At 32.9% G+C, this 21,293-nt stretch overlaps 1 protein-coding gene across 1 annotated transcript; it reads left to right on the forward strand.

Annotated features, from left to right (window-relative positions):
* The first annotated feature begins 2,118 nt into the window (after window positions 1-2,118).
* LOC133198115 (inverted formin-2-like) lies at window positions 2,119-15,656 on the forward strand. The gene is made up of 14 exons (XM_061334260.1): window positions 2,119-2,572; window positions 2,948-3,063; window positions 3,976-4,135; window positions 6,647-6,825; window positions 9,051-9,130; window positions 9,437-9,972; window positions 10,366-10,502; window positions 11,139-11,303; window positions 11,549-11,806; window positions 12,066-12,247; window positions 12,854-12,974; window positions 13,101-13,265; window positions 13,360-13,444; window positions 15,501-15,656. Exons 1-14 carry the CDS (start codon window positions 2,119-2,121, stop codon window positions 15,599-15,601), a joined length of 2,739 nt encoding a protein of 912 aa, XP_061190244.1. The 3' UTR covers window positions 15,602-15,656.
* The last annotated feature ends 5,637 nt before the right edge of the window (window positions 15,657-21,293 follow it).

Below are 21,293 nucleotides of genomic sequence, written 5' to 3' on the forward strand. Positions count from 1 at the left end.
GTACCTAACTCTTTTTTGTACTGATACTTCAAGAAGGCAATTGTATGTAAATAGAGTAGAGTTTTAGCCTCCCATTGGCTATCATAAATGGTGAAGGCTGCATTCACAGGATAAAACTCAGATGCTTCTCTGTTTATCATGACCACTTTTTGAACAAAACATAACATATCTATAATATTTCCATTGAAAATAGATTTCATATTTATGTTATAATTGATAATCTGCTGAGGAAAGAATGCAATGGTGCATATATTAATTTATATTTCAATACAATTACATAGATTGTCTAATTGCATTTTAAAATACATTTGCCAATATTTGTCAAAACCAGTTCATTTCTAGGTTAAACAATCAGAACTGCTCTACTGTAACTCTGACTTTTTTCTGTGCGTCTTAATTTTGTTATTTTTTTTTCTGAAAGCGTTGTTTGTATTCAAAAAAGGATATGAGTGCTTAATCAAGCATTCCTTGATGTCGCTAGTTTAGATCAGTCAGTGTAGTGTAACTTTGAGGTAAAAAGATAAATTTAAGCATCTTTTTGTAGGATGTTTTCAAGTGCTTTTTGGTCGGATCTCATCACAAATACCTCCAATTCTTAGATAACCAATTTCATTCAAGTGACCTTTAGAAGGAGACATTCCTTTACGCAATCAAATTATAAAGAATTATAATGGCGTCTATATACCGTCGGGCATTTAACTGTAGTGGAGACAAACCAAGCAAAAAATGTTGTGATATTTGTTCAGAATAGACAAATGATTATGTTTATCAAGATATGCGAGCAAATTAATTTTTTGTGAATTTTTTTACTACGGTGTAAATTGAGAAATAGCTCATCGATCATATTACAAGTATTTAATTATGCATCCTGAAGAATCACTGTTTAACATTTAAGTGACGCAATCTCTGCTTATATATACTCTCTTACAATGGCATTGTGATCACTTAAATGTAAGTACTAGTTTCCGTTCTCCCTCTGTGTATGATTTGTTTTTATTTTTAATAGTTACAAATAAATGCGATGTTAAAAGGTGTATATGTGAATGTAATTACACTCTCCCTCCAAGTATCAAAATTAAGAATGAACATGTATTCATGTTTGTGTTGATAAATTATACGTGTGTGTGTATATATTCATCCAGTTCCTCAATCCTTGGCTGTTGATCTCTACTGTTATATTTCTCCAAATCTTTAGATTAAATGTAAACAGTGTAAAACTAATGCTTCCCTCTTCTTTTGTTTTCAAATTTAAAGGCGTTAATATTTCTCTTCCTTCTCTATCGTGAAAATTTCCCCTCATTTCTTATGTACTCTTTATTAGTAAAAACTTAGATTATCAGAATCTCTTGCCAATAAATCATCCGGAAACATAAATGATCTATTGTATCAAATTTCCTTATGCAATTTAAAAATAATCCTAAAGAATAAATAGATCTTATGTAACAAGTACCCAACAGATTTTAGAAATTCAGTATTATTTTTATTCTCAGTTTAGGAATTACCCTATCCCATTTATATGCTAAGGCCCATTATTTAATCATTTCCTTATACGTCGTTTGATACAAATGAATTCAGTAATTTAATATAACTTGTAGCTAGGCGGACTTTATAAGCGGATTTATAGTACGTTTATATTGTAAACAGGACTTTACGACACAGATATGAATTACAAGAAGTTTCAGAAAATCGTCTATACAATAAATGTCAACAGCAAAACTTTAACTTATAATAAGGAAACCATTTCATGTGCAAGAAAGTAAAACATACAGTGTATTTAATAAATGGACAGTTTGACAAAATTCACTGTGCTAAAAAAATAAATTCTGGCAAGGAATTTATTTTCTTCGTTGAAGTATGAAAAAGACCAAGGAAACATAACAAAACCAGATCTTCGAATCTTCTAGCATGGAACAGACTGCGAGGATGATTACCCTTAAGCTTGGCTGAAATTAACTACGTAAGCAAAAAGAGACTATAAGCAGTTTTAGAAAATCAATAAGGAGCAAAATGTAAGTAGTGACATTTTGGATTCTGTCTAGGAAGTTTTTTTTTGTTATTTAGTATTAAGAATTTAATTGCGACAAGATACACGCAATTTGTTTCTAGACGAAAGACGAAATGGATGTTACGGAAAACTCATTAAAGGATACGGCATTGAAGAACACATCGACTCCATCATCTCTTTCATCAGACGAGGATAATATACAACTTAAACACTCAGCAGGAAAATTTCGAAAACTGGTGAGAAAAGTCATTCTACAGATACGTTCTGATTCATTTGATCCCGAGAAGTCTGTAGACTTGTTAAGAGATCCTACCCTCAATGGTTTGTCTGCCCTCAAAAGGAAAATAAATGAAATGGATACAAATTGGACTCGAGAATTTTTAAGTTCCGGTGGACTTGATGCTTTGCTGGACATTATTGATATTATGGGAAACCGGAGAGTTAAAAAATTCTTTGAAGCCTTAAAACTTTCGGAGTGTGTCGTTTGTATCACCAAATTGGTAAATTCAAAGCAGGGATTATCCTTTCTGATTCAGAATGGAAGCTACACGAAAAAACTTGTCAAAGGTAATATAAGAGCTCAACTTTATCTTGTCTGTTCGACTGTTTCTGAGACATCAATGTTCTTGCCCTCCTAGAATAACGTATGGTGTCAAATCACTTTTGAGGTTATAGCACCTTTTTCTAATCATTTTGGAATGAAGAAATAAATACAATGTGCCTTATTCAATGATATGGCTACCTATTTGTTTTGTCCCTTGTTCAATCATATCGCTACCTATTCATTATAAAAACCTCTCAATCTTCCATGAAATAATTTGATAGCCTAATGCATATTTGTAAAAGGAAAACTGTTAAGAAATAACATTAAACGTAAAACTTGTTTTCACATACGATGTAATTTTTTTTTCATTAATGTGATTTGTATTGTATATTTTTAAGCTTTAGATACCAACCATGCAATGGTAAAGAAGCAAGTTTTTGAGCTTTTTGCAGCTCTGTGTGTGTACTCAAAGGATGGATACAGTCTAACAGTGGATGCTCTAGACAGCTACAAGGTATATAAATCAACCATTTTCGGACTTTTACCATTTGTAATGAAAACAAGTTTTAGTATCCTATCTACTTGGCGGGGGACAAGATAAATAACTGATGGTTATAATAGTTTTAATCAATCTCACTTAATAGCCTTGCATATGTCTCTTTCTAGGATTAACGCTATTACCAGTATTCAATTAAAAGGATAGGGATAAAAGCATTAAACACAAATGCCGAAAACAATCTTCACTTTATGGAGCGACATACATCATTCAGTCAAATTCTGACTGACGTTTTTCATACTAATTGTTAGGCCATTATTTACACAATGAATTGTCGACGGAGCTTTCCGTCATTTCCTAAACATGACAAGGAGCACACGGCGGGTGTGACCAGTGAATAGGGAATGCTCACTCCTCCATGGTACCTGATCACACCTCTAATGTTTTAGAAGTTCGTGTTTTCTCTGCTCTAAAATTTGTATTGTTTAATGGACTTTGAGCTTGAATACTGTTCGTTATCTCCATATATTTCATACATCTCATGGAGGTATTATTGAGTAGTTTTTATTTTGGAAAATAGTATTTATACGGTCAAACCTTAAGATATTTTTCTAGGTGGTTGAATTAGTCTATCTCATTTCTGTAAAAGTTAAAATGTCCATGTTCTAAAAAAATAATTTTCACATATAATCTATATTTTCCAGAGAAAGTCATAGAGAAGGTGGGTAAATATAACTGATGCAATAACATATTTCAAAAGAGTGCATTGAAACAATCTTTAATATTAATGAAATAAGCTACAGATAGTTTCTGTAATATTTCAAAGCAATATTTTTTGCAATAATGTATTGCTTAACAAAAAAAGGTAAGAATTCATAACATTCCAAATATTTGATAACTTAAGTAAAGTTCTAGTGTGTATCTTTTCAGATAATGAAGAAACAAAGATACCGCTTCAGTGTGGTTGTAAATGAACTAAGAAAGGCGGACTTGATTCCTTACAAAACCACATTGATGGCATTTGTCAACTGTATTATTGTGGCTAATAAAGAACTGCAGGAAAGAGTGAGAATTCGCAATGAGTTTGTCGGTAAGTTCTTCATGTTCATTCATATGTGAGATATATACATATGTAGTGAACATATTGAAGTGCTTTTGAGTAATGTACTTAAGGTTTGAAATACTATTATTAGATGATTATCGGCTATGAAAGGGAATTTCCGAAATTGTGAAAATAAGAGGGATTCATATCTATTCTTAGCTATACTTGGGAACTTGCAAAGGAATTTGCCTCTAAATGGTACTTCGGGGAAAGTGTCGTTTAGTTTTTACATGAAGATTTTTATATGTACAGTCAATTGTACATGAATCAATGATAGTGTTTAAATTCTCAAGCCAAAATAAAAAAAAAAATAATGCCAACATGTAGAGAATGTTATCGAATGAACAAATGAAGTCCACTTAAGGTATCTAATGTATAACGACCATATTTTGTACGTAATAAATGAATGTTCTGATATTTTTAATCATGGTCGCATTTTGAAGGTGTTATCAAAATAAAGTACCCCACCGAAGAAATTTCCAAAATTCTGATTATTTAATTGCACTTTGAATTTTTACATTGAAGTCTATGGACAGGGCATGTTTTAATAATATATTGTACAAAGTAATTTGAACAGAATACAAATCTTTTGGCGAAAATATGCATAAACTCTCTCTATATAAAGATATGGAATAAAATGAATCCTCTACAACATGTATTTTGACAAAATTAAAATTTTCTCCTTTTCATCAACGGCAGATAACTCTTGAAAAACGTTTAAGGTGCAAAATGACTGGCTTCTAATATGTTATCAGTCATGTGAATTTCGTTCATTTTACTTTCATCATTATCTAGCAATACATACAGTGTATTTAACTTGTTTAAAATGATTCAAAATTGTTCAATATTCCTTAATTATACATTGAATACCTTAAGCGTGAATATATTTTGTAAAATTGGACAAACAGATAATTTAAACAAACAAAACGGAGGCATAATGCATACATGAAAGCTTACAATATGTTTTCTGTTAGAGAACAATCAGAGAGCGACAAATAATGATGTTTAAATTAATTAGTATCCACCTTCACAAAACTTTTAAATTGTGATTTGTAGATCAAGCAGTAAAGTCAATTAAATATTCAAAACTATTTTTCACGTGAAAAGGGTGTTTAATATTCTGAGTGCGTAACAAAATACATGTATTTCTGAAAATTTCGAAGTAGTTTTAACTGAATTTTTCAGTATTACAAATCGCTAGACTGTTATTTCGAAAATCATTTAAAGAAATGAAATTTTATCATAAAGTTAAAAAAATAATATAAAAATAAAGACTGACTCTCTTTCGAGCTTACAATGTGAGAATAGCTAGATATTTTGGTGGAAATGTAGGATTGATTATTTTTGTTCTTTACAACTTATCTTGTATAATGCACAATATATATCTGATACGCTACCAATTTTGATGCACCAGACGTTTTGACAAATTGTGTCTCTTCAGTTATTTTCATGCCGAAACGTTGGAAATCAAAAATGTTTAAATAGAAAAAAATGAAGAGCCGAAAAAAGGTGTGCCAAAGACTGGAGCCAAATACGTCCAAGGATCAGAGCTATGCATGAGGGAGATAATCCTGAATTTGGAAATAAATTTCGAAGTTTTACCACTGTTATGAAATATATATCCTTATTTTCAAGCTAGTACCGAAGTCCTTAACTACTTGGTTGCAAAAAACCTCGGGGACTAACAGTTCACCAGCAGAGGCCTCGACCAAGGGGTCAAAATGTTAATCTGATACGGTACCAATTTTGATGCACGAGATGCACATTTCGACAAATTATGTTTCTTCAGTGATGCTCATGCCAAAACAATGGAAATCCGAAATATTTAAATAAAAAGAAATGAAGAGCTGCGAAAAGGGGTGCCTAAGACTGGAGTCAAATACGTCAAATGATCAGGTCTATGCATGAAGGAGATAATCTTGAATTTCGAGATAAATTCTTACAGCAATTAAATATATATCCTTATTTTCAAAATATTACCGAAGTACTTAACTACTGGGCTTTGGAGAAATTCGGGGACTAACAGTCCACCAGCAGAGGCCTCGACACAGGTATCATATTGTTAATATGATACCGTACGAATTTTGATGCACGAGATGGGCATTTCTACAAATCATGTCTCTTCAGTGACTCTCATGCACAACTGATCCGTATATTGAAAAAGAGAATATCTTTTCTTCAAAAAATAGGCTTGCAAATTGAATTTTATTTTGATTTGTTAAACTCTGCATAGTTGTTTGAAAGGATATATTGGTGCTTTGGATATGCTGTTTTCTGATGTTTTTTTTTTCTTCTTTTTTTTTTTCTTTTTTCTGAACAGACATCATCTATTTTATCATATGCCTTCCTCTTCTCATTTCAACAAAACACAGTTAACCTTAATAGTAGCAAATTTTATTTCTCTGAACATAAAATGTCGCAAATTTTAAATACATTTGCATTGAATTTATTTTTCGAGAATTAAAAAAGTATGGAATAAAATTTCTTATCTCCCATTAGGTCTTAACATTTTGGATATGCTAAATGATTTGAGAAATAAAGACGAGGAGGAGCTGATCATTCAATGCGATGTTTTTGACGATGAGAAGGCGTCAGATGATGCAACAATGGCGGCTTTGAATCCAGGCGGTATTGACATTAACAACGTCAAGGAGGTATTCAATGCTCTCTACCACAAGGTAAATAGAATATGACTTTTCAAAATGTTTACCGAGAATTTTTTTTTTTTTTTTTTTTTTTTTTTTTTTTTTTTTTTTTTTGCAGGTAGCTTTTGTTGACTTCTCAAGAAATTTCATTTATAGGAATAATCAATTCTTTTTTTACCCCCGTAATCGAAGATTCTTGTGCATATAGTTTTAGCTACGTCCATCTGTCCGTTTGTCTATTTATCTATCTGTGTTTCTGCAAAAAATTAGATTTGCCCATAACATTTGATTTGTTGGAGCTAGGACTTTTCATATTTTATTTGTGTATTTCGTGTGACAATACTTTTATTTGGGTATGAACAAAGTTTACCTCTTGACCTTGGATTTTGACCATTAACCTAGGCCATAACTTTTGAATGGTTTTTACAAGGGTTTTCATACTTCACATGTGTATACTTTGTAACAAGACCTTTCCTTTGGTATAATTATTTTTCACCTTTAATTTTGACCTTGACTTTGGAATTTTACCCACTTTTAAGAAAGGTTATAGGTTTTGAACGGTTGGAGCCGGTGCTTTCATAATATATATGAGTATTTTTTGTGACAAGACCCTTCACGGAGTATCAACAATTTTGACTTTTTACCTAGACCTTGGAATTTGACATACTTTTGAAAAACGTTAACCTTGGCCTTAAATTTTGAAAGTTTTGTGCTAGGAATTTCATATTTCAAATGCTTATTTCTTGTGACAAGATCTTTTTTTTGGACACCAGCATATTTGACCGTTTGACCCTGAATTATATATTTTTGAAAAACTTTACCCTTGGCTTTACATATCTGTACCATTGAGCGGTGATTTTCATGTTTAACATGTGTATTACTTGTGACAGGACCTTTTCTTTGGTGTCAAACGTTTTGATCTTTAATCCTTATCCCTGGAGTTCGATGTACTTGTGAAAAACGTTAACTTTGAGATGTTTGTGCTCGGGTTTTTATATTTCACATGTGTATTATCTGTGACATGACCTTGGTTTTTAACATATTGGACCCTTTGACCTTGGAGTTTGATTTACTTTAATAAAGCATTAAAAATTGCAATAATTTTTGAACGATTGGCGTAAGGGCTTGCATAATTCAAGTGTGCATTCCTTGTGACAAGACCATTACTTGGGTACAAACTTTTACTTTGACTTGTTGAGTTTAACCTTTTTTGAAAAACGTTGAAATTGGCTTTAACTTTGAAAGGATTGGTGCTATGGCTTTAATATTTCAAAGGTGTATTTTTGTGACAAGACCTTTGTTGGGTACCAACATTTTTTATCTTGACCTTGGATTTTTATGTGTATATGAGGAACTAACTTTCGCCATGAGCTATCATACGGGAACATCAGTGTTTCAGTGTTTCACAAACAAATATTGATTTGAATAAGGAGGAACAAACTTAAAGTTTATTAACAAAAATATTATTTCAAGACAAATCCTCATTGATTTGAATGATTTGAAAACTTCAAAACATGGTTAAATGAAATTATGCCAATCAGAATCAATTTTCCGAACTTGTAAAGAAAATACCAGTCTTCATTAGACATAATTGTAGATTGTATTTGCTGACAAGGTCATTGTATCGATCATATAATCTGCACAATGTTGACTTTTAACGAAACTGTTGATATCCTTGTATCACCAACTTGTAGAGTTATTCATCGGGCAATGCATACACTAGTACATAGATATCACATGCGAGTTCAAAGCATTGTTTTGCAGTAATTCAAAATTATTTGGTGCATCAAGATTTTATGTATTTAAAAATGAATAAAGAATCGAAGTGTAGTTCTACAGTGGATTTCTACTTTAGTTGATAAGATGTTTTAAAAGTTTTATCATATATCCAAAAAAAAAAAATATTTGTGTAACGTCAAAGTTTAAATCAAGAATATAATCAATTAAGACACTTAATATCAAATAATAAAAAAAAGAAAATGCATAATCATTTTCTATGTACAAAGTACAAATAATAAAATTTCAATATTATCAAAGTACAATTTTAATTTACATGTACATGTACCATCAGGTCTCAATCATTATAAATAAAACATGTAAACTAATTGAACCATATCTTGCTGAAAACTCAGATCTTCAAATATCTTGGATTATAAAAGCGTTCGATATATTGCATTTTTTTTTAATTTTGAGTAAAACCGCTGGTATCTCAATACTAATTGTGTTTAAATATTTATTTAAAAACTTATTTGTGTCAGGTTTACAATACGCCATTGGCTGATGTCCTTCTGAGTGTTTTACATACTCTCTTACAAACAGAACCAGAAAACAAAATTAGGTACGGGGAATCTTTTCTTTATTATTCACACCAACGTCCATGACTTCTCTAGTAAAGTATTTCTAATGCAACAAAAGAACTATCAACTGTTATTATATAGTCTAATTACAATGTTGAAACAATCAGAAGAGTGTTCTTTTACTAAGAAAACTTGTAAAGTAGTTAATTTTTATTCTAAAATTCTTTACTTTGATGTTTATTTTTTTCTTTTTTTTTAATCATGTATCACATTATAATAAGGTAGATGAATTTTATGCACTTAAATAACATTTTTTACAGTAAACTGAATCCTGATATTTGTTTTAGTTACGACCGCTGGAAATTGATAGAAACCTCAGTTAGGAACGTGTTTTTGTTGGACAGTATACATATCGACAGATACGCCGTATGTGGAAAGGATACATTACCACTTCAGTGTTCGGTTTCTGCTCCATTTCCAGCACCAACACTGCCACCACTATCTTCAGAAAAAAATACAATGTCTCCTCCCCCTCCTCCTCCTCCACCACCAGCACCAATGCACAATACAGGGAATACATCAACTCCCCCAACTCCACCACCGCCTCCTCCGGTGTCAGGTTTTTCGCAACCACATCCACCGCCTCCTCCGCCACCTCCCCCGCCTGGCTTATTGCCACCACCTCCACCACCGCCTCCTCCGCTGTCTGGATTATCGCCGCCACCTCCACCACCACCTCCTCCAGGTGGAGCAGTTGTTCCTCCACCTCCTCCATCCTCAGCCCCAAGCTCTCAGGGATTTAGTAGCAAATTGTGTAGTCACACTCCAAAACACAAAATGAAAACAGTAAATTGGACTAAAGTTCCCTCCAGATGTATATCATGTGAGTGAAAATTCTTACATATACACTGTTTTTACTTGTATTTTCTACAGAACTTTTATATAAATTCATTGTTCATTATATACATATGCTCTAAAAAATAAGTGTGTTTTCGGTAACCAGGTCGACCCTAATTTTTACCCACTGACCCTATTACTTTTTAATTCCAAATCTGGATTTTGAACCGTACTTTTGTTCGCTAGCACAGTTTTCTCATAGTGCAGTCAAGAAATGCACCGAAACACGTATCTATTCAAGTCTGGCAAATTACCGGAAACACATACATATATTTAGTTGGCTTAATCAGAAGTTCTGCACGCCATTACTTGAACATAAATATAAGATTCCATATTTTAACTGACAATTAAAAGTGACGAAAATTATTTATATCCAAAGCGGATGGAAATGTATGGAGTAAAATTATGCATATGGAGGATCAACTGCGTGTGAAGCATGAGGACCTAGAGCTGCTATTTTGCCGGAAACAAATCGAGAAGGTTAAAGAAAATAAAAAAATTAAGCTTCCGTCAGAGGTAAGACTGATGATAGGTTAATTGAAACCATCATCAAAACTGGACGAAAATATAATCCTCATCACCAATGCTATTTTAACTTGAAAAATAAAAATAGCTGAACTTAAAGAAATAAGATCTAATTCTTAGAATTTAATTGGTATTTGACATGATATTGGTCACTTGATCAAATCCTATAACGCCCGAAGCGAGCTAATGTACACATTAATACGTATCAATTAATACTTATCTTTTTATTCATTCGTGTTACAATAAAATAATATATGCACTGCATAGACTTTGTTACGGAAATGCAACATACCATACATACGACGTTGTGGGACCTCACGGTGTAGACCTTCTAAATGTCTCGTGCAGTTTGCTTTCCATATGCAAGAAAGTCTGCTCAAATACCCAACTTCATGTCATCGACAAGTTAATGTCAATTTCGTTAGTATAGTGATATAGGGAAAGGAATTGACAAAATGTTAATATTTGAAGATATCCATGGAAATAATAACATTTTTTGAGTCTGTATTTTATTTCAGACAGTTGTCCTTTTTGACCTGCTTATTTTTTTTGTTAACTTAATGTAAGTGTTTTTTTTCCATGAACGAGAGACGGAAAGAATATACGCCCGACAATATTTTCTTCCAGATTTTGCTTCTAGATTCGAAACGGAGCATGAACGTAAACATCTTCCTGAAACAATTTAAGTGCAGCCATAATGAGATCTTGTCTATGATTGAAGCTGGCGATGTGGAGACAATAGGCAAGGAACGCTTACTTGGGCTACAGAAGATACTTCCGAAAGAGGATGAGGTAAAGCAGATAAAGCCTTAATAAAAGATTGTTAAATAAAATATTGTAAATACCAAGCTTGTGCAAAAAAATGTAAGTTAAATAAAATATGGTTTAATAAAGATATTTATCAAAACGATATCTTATTTAATCATATTTACGTTTCAGTTTCATTGTGAATAATCGTCCTAGTCTCAAATATAAAGTATCTGTTGAGGTACCTGTTGAATCAATAAGTACAGAAACAGTACATTTTCTTCTAACAGGTCACCATGCTTGAGGATTTTAGTGGAGATAAAGAGAAGCTTGGGAATGCAGAGAAATTCTACTTAAAATTGATCCAGCTACCCGCCTATAAAATCCGTATCGACGGTCTTGTTCTCAAAGACGAGTTTCGAGTAACACTGGACAATCTGTTACCAAGCATCAACGCTGTGGTCAAAGCATGCCAGTGTCTTCTGGAAAATAAGTCCCTCAAAGTGTTCTTACGCTATGTTTTACATACTGGAAATTTCATGAATGCGGTAATGTATATTTCATATTTCTTTACATTCAGGAAATGAAAATGATGATTTAACTAATTAAGGCTTTTTGGTTTCATACAATCATTCTATAGAATCCATTTTTTTTTTTTTTTTTTTTTTTTTTTTTTTTTTTTTGGTATTGTTCAGAAATTATATGGTTGAATTAATTCAAAAATAACTTGCATTCATTACAGACACTTTGAACATTTTTGGTAGAGTAAAGCATAATTTATCCAGATTACAATTCATTTTTTAATAGGGTGGATATGCTGGAAATGCAGTGGGTTTCCGGATAAATTCTTTAAATAAACTGATGGACACCAGAGCCAACAAACCGAGGGTAACTCTTCTGCACTATCTTGTTGAGGAAGCTGAAAAAGAGGACGGCGACGCTTTAACTTTTGTAGAGGAGTTGTCTCCATATCTGGCTATAGCCTCAAAGTAAGTAAAACTTCAAGTATCGTTAATAACAACCAGTGTATGAATTTATGAATGTTTATTATTGAATTGATTTTCAAAAATTGTCGCCCGCGTGGCGAAGTGGTTAGAGCGTCTGCTCTAGAGTCGCGAAGTAAGGAGTTGATCCTTACGTCGCGGGTTCGAATCCCACTGTGGGACGTGGATACCGGTCCTTCGGATGAGACCCTATAAACCGAGGTCCCGTGTCGCAGTAGGTGCTGGCACGAAAAAGATCCCTCACTGCTCAATGACCGTAAGTGCCGAGTATAGGACAAAATTTGCAGTTCTCCACCGGCAAGTGGCGGCGTCTCCTTATGAGTGAAAAATTCTCGAGAGGGACGTTAAAACAACATACAAACAAACAAAATTTTCAAAAAAATAATTACAAAAACAATAAAAGTTATAAATACCTTCTACGCACTTTTGCCATGGCATTTAGATCTATAATTATAATTCAGATTAAGACATCAGAATGTCTTTGATGGTGATGTTTTTACCAGCATACCTTCGATTGGATTGAGGTAGATATCAAAGTCCTTTATTTGATATGATTTTATTTTTTGATATTACTAAAAATAATTATTGAAGTTTGACAGTGGACGCATTGATAACGGAAGTAAGACAGGTGAAAAGCAGTGTTTCCAATCTCAAGAAAAATCTGAAGAAGTGTCCTAGTGATGTCAAGAAACAACTCGATATATTTGTGCAGGCATGTTAAATTAACTCATGCATAATTTATTTACGATTAAGATTACGTAAATTTAATTATTTCATTTAGATTGGCAAATCGATGTTCTTAAAATAAAAAAAAAGAAATAAATATTGATCATTTTAGGCTGCGGAAAAGGAAATGAGTTCATTGGATGAGTATTTAGAGACTATAACAGATCTGACAAAACAACTAGTCTGTTACTTTTGTGAAAAAGAGAAAAGTTTCAAACTTGATGAGTGTATAGAGGACATGAATACATTTTGTTCCTGTGTAAAGGAATGTCAAAAGGTAAATGTTTATTGCATTCCTAGTTCATTGATACATGTAACCTTTATCTAGATAAATCCATTTCACTTATATATTTCTATATAATCTTCAAAAGGAAAATTTACAACGGATTCAGCAAGAACAAAGGGCAGAACGACGGAAGAAACAAGACCAAGAGATGGCAAAGAAACATGCTAAGCGTATGTTAAAATAAGATCTTCATTAGGCATTTTGTGAAGTTTTGATATTACTTAAGATATGTTAGAAAATATAAGGAATCAATTTTTAGCTCACCTGAGCCGAAGGCTCAAGTAAGCTTTTCTGATCACATTTTGTCTGTAGTCCGCCTGTCCGTCTGTAAACTTTTCACATTTTTGACTTCTTCTCAAGAACCACTGGGTCAATTTCAACCAAACTTGCCACAAAGTATCCTTGGGTAAAGAGAATTCAAGTTTGTTCAAATGAAGGGCCACGCCTTCTTCCAAGGGGAGATGATTAAGAATTCATGAAAAATTAATGGCATCATTAAAAAATCTTCTTCTCAAGAACCACTGTGCTTGAAAACATGAAACTTATGTGGAAGCATCCTCAGTTAGTGTAGATTCAAGTTTGTTCAAATCATGACCCCTGGGGGTCGGGTGGGGCCACAATGTGCGATCAAAGTTTTACATATGAATATATAGGAACATTCTTTAAAAATCTTCTTCTCAAGAACTGCAAAGCCATGATTGGTTATATTTATATGGAAGCATCCTCAGATAGTGTAGATTTAGATTTGTTAAAATCATGACCCCCGGGGGTCGGGTGGGGCCACAATGGGCGATCAAAGTTTTACATAGGAATATATAGGACAAATCTTTAAAAATCTTCTTCTCAAGAACAGCAAAGCCATAATTGGTCATATTTACATGGAAGCATCCTCAGGTAGTGTAGATTCAAATTTGTTTAAATCATGGCCCCGGGGGGCGGGTGGGGCCACAATGGGCCACCAAAGTTTTACATAGGAATGTATAGGAAAAAATCTTCAAAAATCTTCTTCTCAAGAACAGCAAAGCCGTGATTAGTCATATTTGTATGGTAACATCCTCAGATAGTGTAGATTCAAGTTTGTTCAAATCATGACCCCCGGGAGTCGGATGGGGCCACAATGGGCGATCAAAGTTTTACATAGGAATATATAGGAAAAATCTTTAAAAATCTTCTTCTCAAGAACAGTTAAGCCATGATTGGTCATATTTACATGGAAGCATCCTCAGATAGTGTAGATTCAAGTTTGTTCAAATCATGACCCCCGGGGATAGGGTGGGGCCACAATGGGCGATCAAAGTTTTACATAGGAATATATAGGACAAATCTTTAAAAATCTTCTTCTCAAGAACAGCAAAGCCATAATTGGTCATATTTACATGGAAGCATCCTCAGGTAGTGTAAATTCAAATTTGTTTAAATCATGACCCCCGGGGGGCGGGTGGGGCCACAATGGGCGATCAAAGTTTTACATAGGAATATATAGGAAAAAATCTTCAAAAATCTTCTTCTCAAGAACAGCAAAGCCGTGATTAGTCGTATTTGTATGGTAACATCCTCAGATAGTGTAGATTCAAGTTTGTTCAAATCATGACCCCCGGGAGTCGGATGGGGCCACAATGGGCGATCAAAGTTTTACATAGGAATATATAGGAAAAATCTTTAAAAATCTTCTTCTCAAGAACAGTTAAGCCATGATTGGTCATATTTACATGGAAGCATCCTCAGATAGTGTAGATTCAAATTTGTTCAAATCATGACCCCCGGGGATAGGGTGGGGCCACAATGGGTTATCAAAGTTTTACGTAGGAGCACAAAGTAAAAATCTTAAAAAAAAAACTATTTCTTAAGAACAGCAAAGCCATGATTGGTCATATTTTTATGGAAGCATTCTTAGATAGTGTACATTCAAGTTCGTTCAAACATGACCCCTGGGGGTCGGGTGGGGCCACAATGGGTGATCAAAGTTTTACATAGGAATACATAGGTTAAATCTTTAAAAATCTTCTACTCAAGAACAACAAAGCCATGATTGGTCATATTTATATGGAAGCATTCTCAGATAATGTAGATTCAAATTTGTTCAATTCATGACTCCCCCTCCCCCCGAATCACTTTTATATTTAAACTTTTCAACCTTTCAAGACTGAACTGATTTCTGTTTTTTCCTAGCCATAGTGCTCAGGTGAGCGATGTGGCCCCTGGGCCTCTTGTTTTATTTCTCTTCAGACACTCCATCAAAGAAGGAGCCAATGGAGGATGATTGTATTATAGATCGATTACTGGAGGATATACGGAAGGGACACAAACTACGAAACACGCGACAATAGACATTGTTACGAAATTTGAAATAATTTCTTTCTTTGTAAAAACAAAACTTCCCTCTCTCTCTCTCTCTCTCTCTCTCTCTCTCTCTCTCTCTCTCTCTCTCTCTCAAACACAATCATACACACAAATTATATCGTGTTACTTTTTATAAGTATCGTGATTTAACAAAATACTGGGTTCATGTAAAAGACATCAAATAGTCGACAAATCATTCTAAATAGAACTGTTCTAGAATGGAATCAAATTATAAGATTCGACAGGCTTGAACGTTAACAAAACTTGATTACTTGTAAAAATATTAAATACAATTAGGTATTGATCAAATGCTTGTAATTGTAAAAGATTGAATTTTACCTGCAATAAAGTATAAACCATTACGAGGAGATATATATATATTTTTCATTATTGATAGAGTAGCGGTGATTTTAAGATATGACATTAATAAACTGACAACTAAAATTTATGTTAAATGCAATGACTACAACTTCTCCTTTTTACGTACCAGTATACCATTATCACCTGAATATGGAGTATAATTCGTGTTGGTACCATGGGCAGGGGCATGTTCTACATTCGAATAGTTTCTAAACCAATGTAGGTTTTTAACTCACAAGTTGACAAGGAGATCACGAATCTCGTTTGAAGTCAAAATTTTGCAAATTTTTATGGTCTATATTATGACTTTGTTTGAAAATAAAATCTGTTTTGAAGTTGGTTACTGACTGAAGTCTTTCATACAAATTGTTAAGTCATTATGTCACACTGAATTGTCACAGAAATTTTCCGCTTACCCGATCATGAAAAGTACACAGCTGTTTTGACCGGTCGACATGAGATACTTAATTCCCAATGGCACCTGATAGCTACTCTGATTTAGGAGGTCCTTGTCGGCTCTGTCATAATTTGCATTTTAAAATGGACTTTTTAGAATGATCACTGTTGGACACATCTTCACATTTCCTCTGTGTTATCTTCGAAACGATGGTACTCAAAGGAGAGAGAGAGAGAGAGAGAGAGAAAGAGAGTAAAGGATGAGAGAGAAAGAGAGAGATAAAGATTTTGAAATTAATCATTGAAAAAACATTATAAGTACGGAATGTAGCCTTAAAGATTTCTTTTTCACGATTATTAATTTTTAAAAGATAAGATATATATTTTAGCGATTTTGTGATGTCTTGAAAGATAATAGTAATCTCTGTGGGAATGAATTATTAGCGATATTTAATTTTCGCGATCCCAACACCATCGCTAAAAATGCCAATGTTGAATCCTCGCTAAAATTTCTACTTTTACGGTAATTTTGAAAGGTTTGATTGTGTGAAATTGGAGGGGACTAAAAAGCAAGATGTTGTGACAATAAACAGATTTATATTTTGAATTCAAATGTCTTGTTCATCAATAATTGTGTCTGTATAATACAGATTATGATTTTCGAGAAAAAATGGTTTGTTACTGACTGTCTACAGAAATATATCGGGGTTGATAAATTTTAAATATTGAGGATCAACAAATTTTCGCGACACCTTCATTTCGCGAGATGGACATAAGGTATTTATAAGCGAGACATAATATAGATTATCTTCTGTACTACACATATGCGCGAGAATTTAATTTTCGTGAGCAGGCAGTCTCGCGTAATTACGCAAAAATAAAGTTCTTGCGTATAAAAAGTGATCAACAGTATGGTTCAGCTGCGCGTCGCCGTTTATGAGATAAGTCAACCCGTTATATATTAGTTTTTCTATCTAAAATTCACATGAAATTAAAATATTTTTTTTTCTGATTTATTTTCCATCTATGAATGCCGAGTATATGTCTACATATTAAGCCCTTCACCTGTTAATGAAGCGTTAATATGAGTGAACAATTCTCTAATGGGACGTAAAACAATAAATAAAAAATCAATCAATCAATTTAGGAACGTAGGAAAGGTACAAACTTTGCAAGACAGATATAAAAACATTTAGAATTATTCATAAACACCAGTCACAATAAACGTATGTCGGTTTCAAGTGGTTGGTTAATTTGTTGGTATAACAAATATTATATGGACTCATGCTGGCAATTTAGTCTGAGAGTTCATGTAAAACATTTGAAAGATATTCAAGAGTTGTTCAATGGAAAGATCAAACAAGTTCAAATATCATGCATATCAAATGCTTTATATGATTTCATAACAATCAATAAATAAGCTTTTGAATGTGATACAAAAACAGAAAGCATTGCTTAATATGTTGATGGATTGAATGGTCCAGAATATAGCTGTTTAAGAATTGTATTCTTGAGTACCTAACGTTTAAATTTGGTAAAAAGGAACTTTTTACTGATACAGGTATTTTCTCTTAAACTGATAATCAACAATTTCTTCATGCAATCATTAAGCAAACAGCAAACGATAAATATGTTTTGTTTGAGGAAAATCGTGTAAACCTGTCTAGAATTAAATATTTACTTTGAATCAAAAAAATTGTCAAAGAAAATTTGCCATATGAAGACCCTTCTTGTTCCATGGTAAAGCAATTTGCACAACTGCCTTTTTGGGCAGACACACACATTTAGTAGACGTTCCTCCACCTTTTCCAGCTTGATTGTGATTGAAGAGACAATTCAATTTTGGACATTTCATATGACATTACCTTCTTTTTTCCTTATGAATGCAACATTGGATAATACGATTTAATTTGTTCTTCTTTAATGAGATTGATAATCTTAAGAAATTCATATTTTCATTTTATCAATCAATCATTACATAATCAATTACAATTATTTGCATCAATGATAACAGTACTTTGGTAGGTAGGTGCAACTGGCTAAGTGATTGTGTAATTTCTAAAATGGAAAGTGAAAGTGGTTTCGTGAAATGTAATGATATTACAGAAACAGTAATTTGATTCATGGCGATGAAATAGAAATATAAGGCAATGAAAAAAAATCCATAATTAAACAATTAATTGAGAAGAATTGGCATTTTAACTGAATATAAATAAATTTTCCGCTTACATAAAAGATTGTATAGACATTGGATGGACTGCGTATTGTAGGAATTTTATACGCAAGTTTCGAGAATTTAGCTCTTCAATGATAGAGGCGCAAATAGTATCCATATAAGCATGGAAGTGGGACAGGTTGTCCATGTATACAAACGTGCATAAATAAATGAACGATGACTAGGGCTCTGAAAACTCATCTAATGTTATAGATTGATTATAACGTCAAACAGCGATGATTTTGATGATTTTATTGAGCATTACTATAAAAGTTTCACAAATCTACTTTCAATAAGGATATTTGAAAAATGAAGAACCGTCATAGTTTTTAACAGATTGCTTTGTGAAATAGATGCTTCCTTGATTGTACTAACCTTTTTTTTCTAAAAAGTTAGTGGACTCTTTGAAATAATTATAATGGCAAGATTCGGTGTGTCATTCAGAATGCCGAACTGCAATGATCAAATTCAAGTGTATTTATCAGCTGTTTATTAGAGATCCATCTCTCTTCTTCGTCTGATGAGCCTTATCCACTGACATTTTCTTAGTTCCGATTATTTTGGTAGAAAAAAAGTTGACGTCTTTACTTAAATTAGGTAATTTTCGAATTTGATGAGTGCATTCCGGAAAAAAAGTTTTAATAGACTGGCATATCCATGATGTAACGTTACAAATAACTGTCCCACCTGCCGGGTTATGGGGAAACAAAACTTCCCTCCGTAATGAAAGAGCGCAATAAGTGAGATAATCTCGAAACTTGTGTATTGCAAGGAACTGACACTGTCAACTGTACATAAAAATACATGCGGCAATCACAGGTAAATGTCAATAAGATTTACAAACAACAGAAGGGATACTTAAGGATTCTGAATGCTCTTAAGCATTACGATGGTATTTTTGTCATGCGTCATGCAATTTAATCTAGATTTATTCGAAAATAAACAGTCAATACTGCATATATTTTAATGCACTTAACGAACTAATTCAATTAAAAATATGTATCTTAAAAGTCATACTTTGTTAACCGCACAAAAATATATGGAGATATTTGATGTTAAACATTGTTTGCAGTAACTGCTGTTTTTTTTTTTTTTTTTTTTTTTTTTTTTTTTTTTTTATTTTTTTTTTTTACAAAAACAACCTATTATTGTTAACCAACTGATTTGGTAATGTAAGAGAAAAGTCTTTTGAAAAATAAGAAAATTTAAAGCAATTACTGACAATAATAATTCGACAAGTTATTGAAAAATAAGATTGATTCACAAAATAAACAATGCTGTACAATCACAAAACAATGAACCCGACAAAAAGAGGAGGGTATGTCTCGATGCATTATAAAACAACATTTTAATTTCCGAAAATTGCAGTCAATCCTGGCAGTTCTAAAGGCATTTAATAAAGGATAACATCTTACCTGTCAAAGGGCAAAATATAATACATTCTAACAGCCATTTAGAATTTGAATATTGTCTTATGTATAACTAGCCTATGTAAATGTTTAGATATTTAGGGAAAGAGTATTGAAAATATTTTCTGTTTATAGATATACAACTGAGGACTAATGCAAAAAAAATATATCTAATGTAACCAAAATATGCAACCAAAATTATTGAGCATACTTAAGCTACAGGGTCAGATAATTCAATGTACTGAATGATACTGAAACTGCATAGTCTTTGTAGAACTTCGTTTTACTGATATCCTTTACTCTTAGCATGCACATGAGGACCTTATTTTTAGCTCTACTGGTCAGAGACCAGAAGAGCTTATGCGATAGTAAGGTGTCCGTCGTCCGTCCGTCTGTCTGTCTGTCTGTCTGTCTGTCCGTCTGTCTGTAAACAATTTTTCAAAACGCTACTCCTCCTACAGTTTTAGTCCGATTTCAATATAACTTGGCACACAAGTAGACTACACTAAGATACATAATTTAGTGCATCGGTTTTTGATTTCGATGGACGGTGTTGCCATGGTTACTAAAAATAGAAATTTCTGTGAAATTCCTTTAAAACGCTACTCCTCCTACAGTTTTGGTCTGATTTCAATATAACTTGGCACACAAGTAGACTACACTAAGATACATAATTTAGTGCATCGGTTTTTGATTTCGATGGACGGTGTTGCCATGGTTACTAAAAATAGAAATTTCTGTGAAATTCCTTTAAAACGCTACTCCTCCTACAGTTTTAGTCCGATTTCAATATAACTTGGCACACAAGTAGACTACACTAAGATACATAATTTAGTGCATCGGTTTTTGATTTCGATGGATGGTGTTGCCATGGTTACTAAAAGTAGAAATTTCTGTGAAATAATTCCTTTAAAACGCTACTCCTCCTACAGTTTTAGTCCGATTCCATATAACTTGGCACACAAGTAGACTACACTGAGATACACAATTTAGTGCATCAGTTTTTGATTTTGATGGACGGTGTTGCCATGGTTACTAAAAATAGAAATTTCTGTGAAATTTCTTTAAAACGCTACTCCTGCTACAGTTTTAGTCTGCTTTTAATATAATTAGGCATACAAGAAGACTATACTAAGATACATAATTTATTGCATTGGTTTTTGAATTCGATTAACAGTGTTGCCATGGTTACTTAAAATAGAAATTTCTTTGAAATTCCTTTAAAACGTTACTCCTCCTACAATTTTGGTCTGATTTCAATCTAATTTGGCACACAGTTAGAATACACTACGATACATA

The sequence above is a fragment of the Saccostrea echinata genome, unplaced genomic scaffold (genome assembly GCF_033153115.1).
Source record: "Saccostrea echinata isolate AGI-Se365-2 ecotype Australia unplaced genomic scaffold, CSIRO_AGI_Sech_v1 ptg000033l, whole genome shotgun sequence".
NCBI classification, from domain to species: Eukaryota; Metazoa; Mollusca; class Bivalvia; order Ostreida; family Ostreidae; genus Saccostrea; species Saccostrea echinata.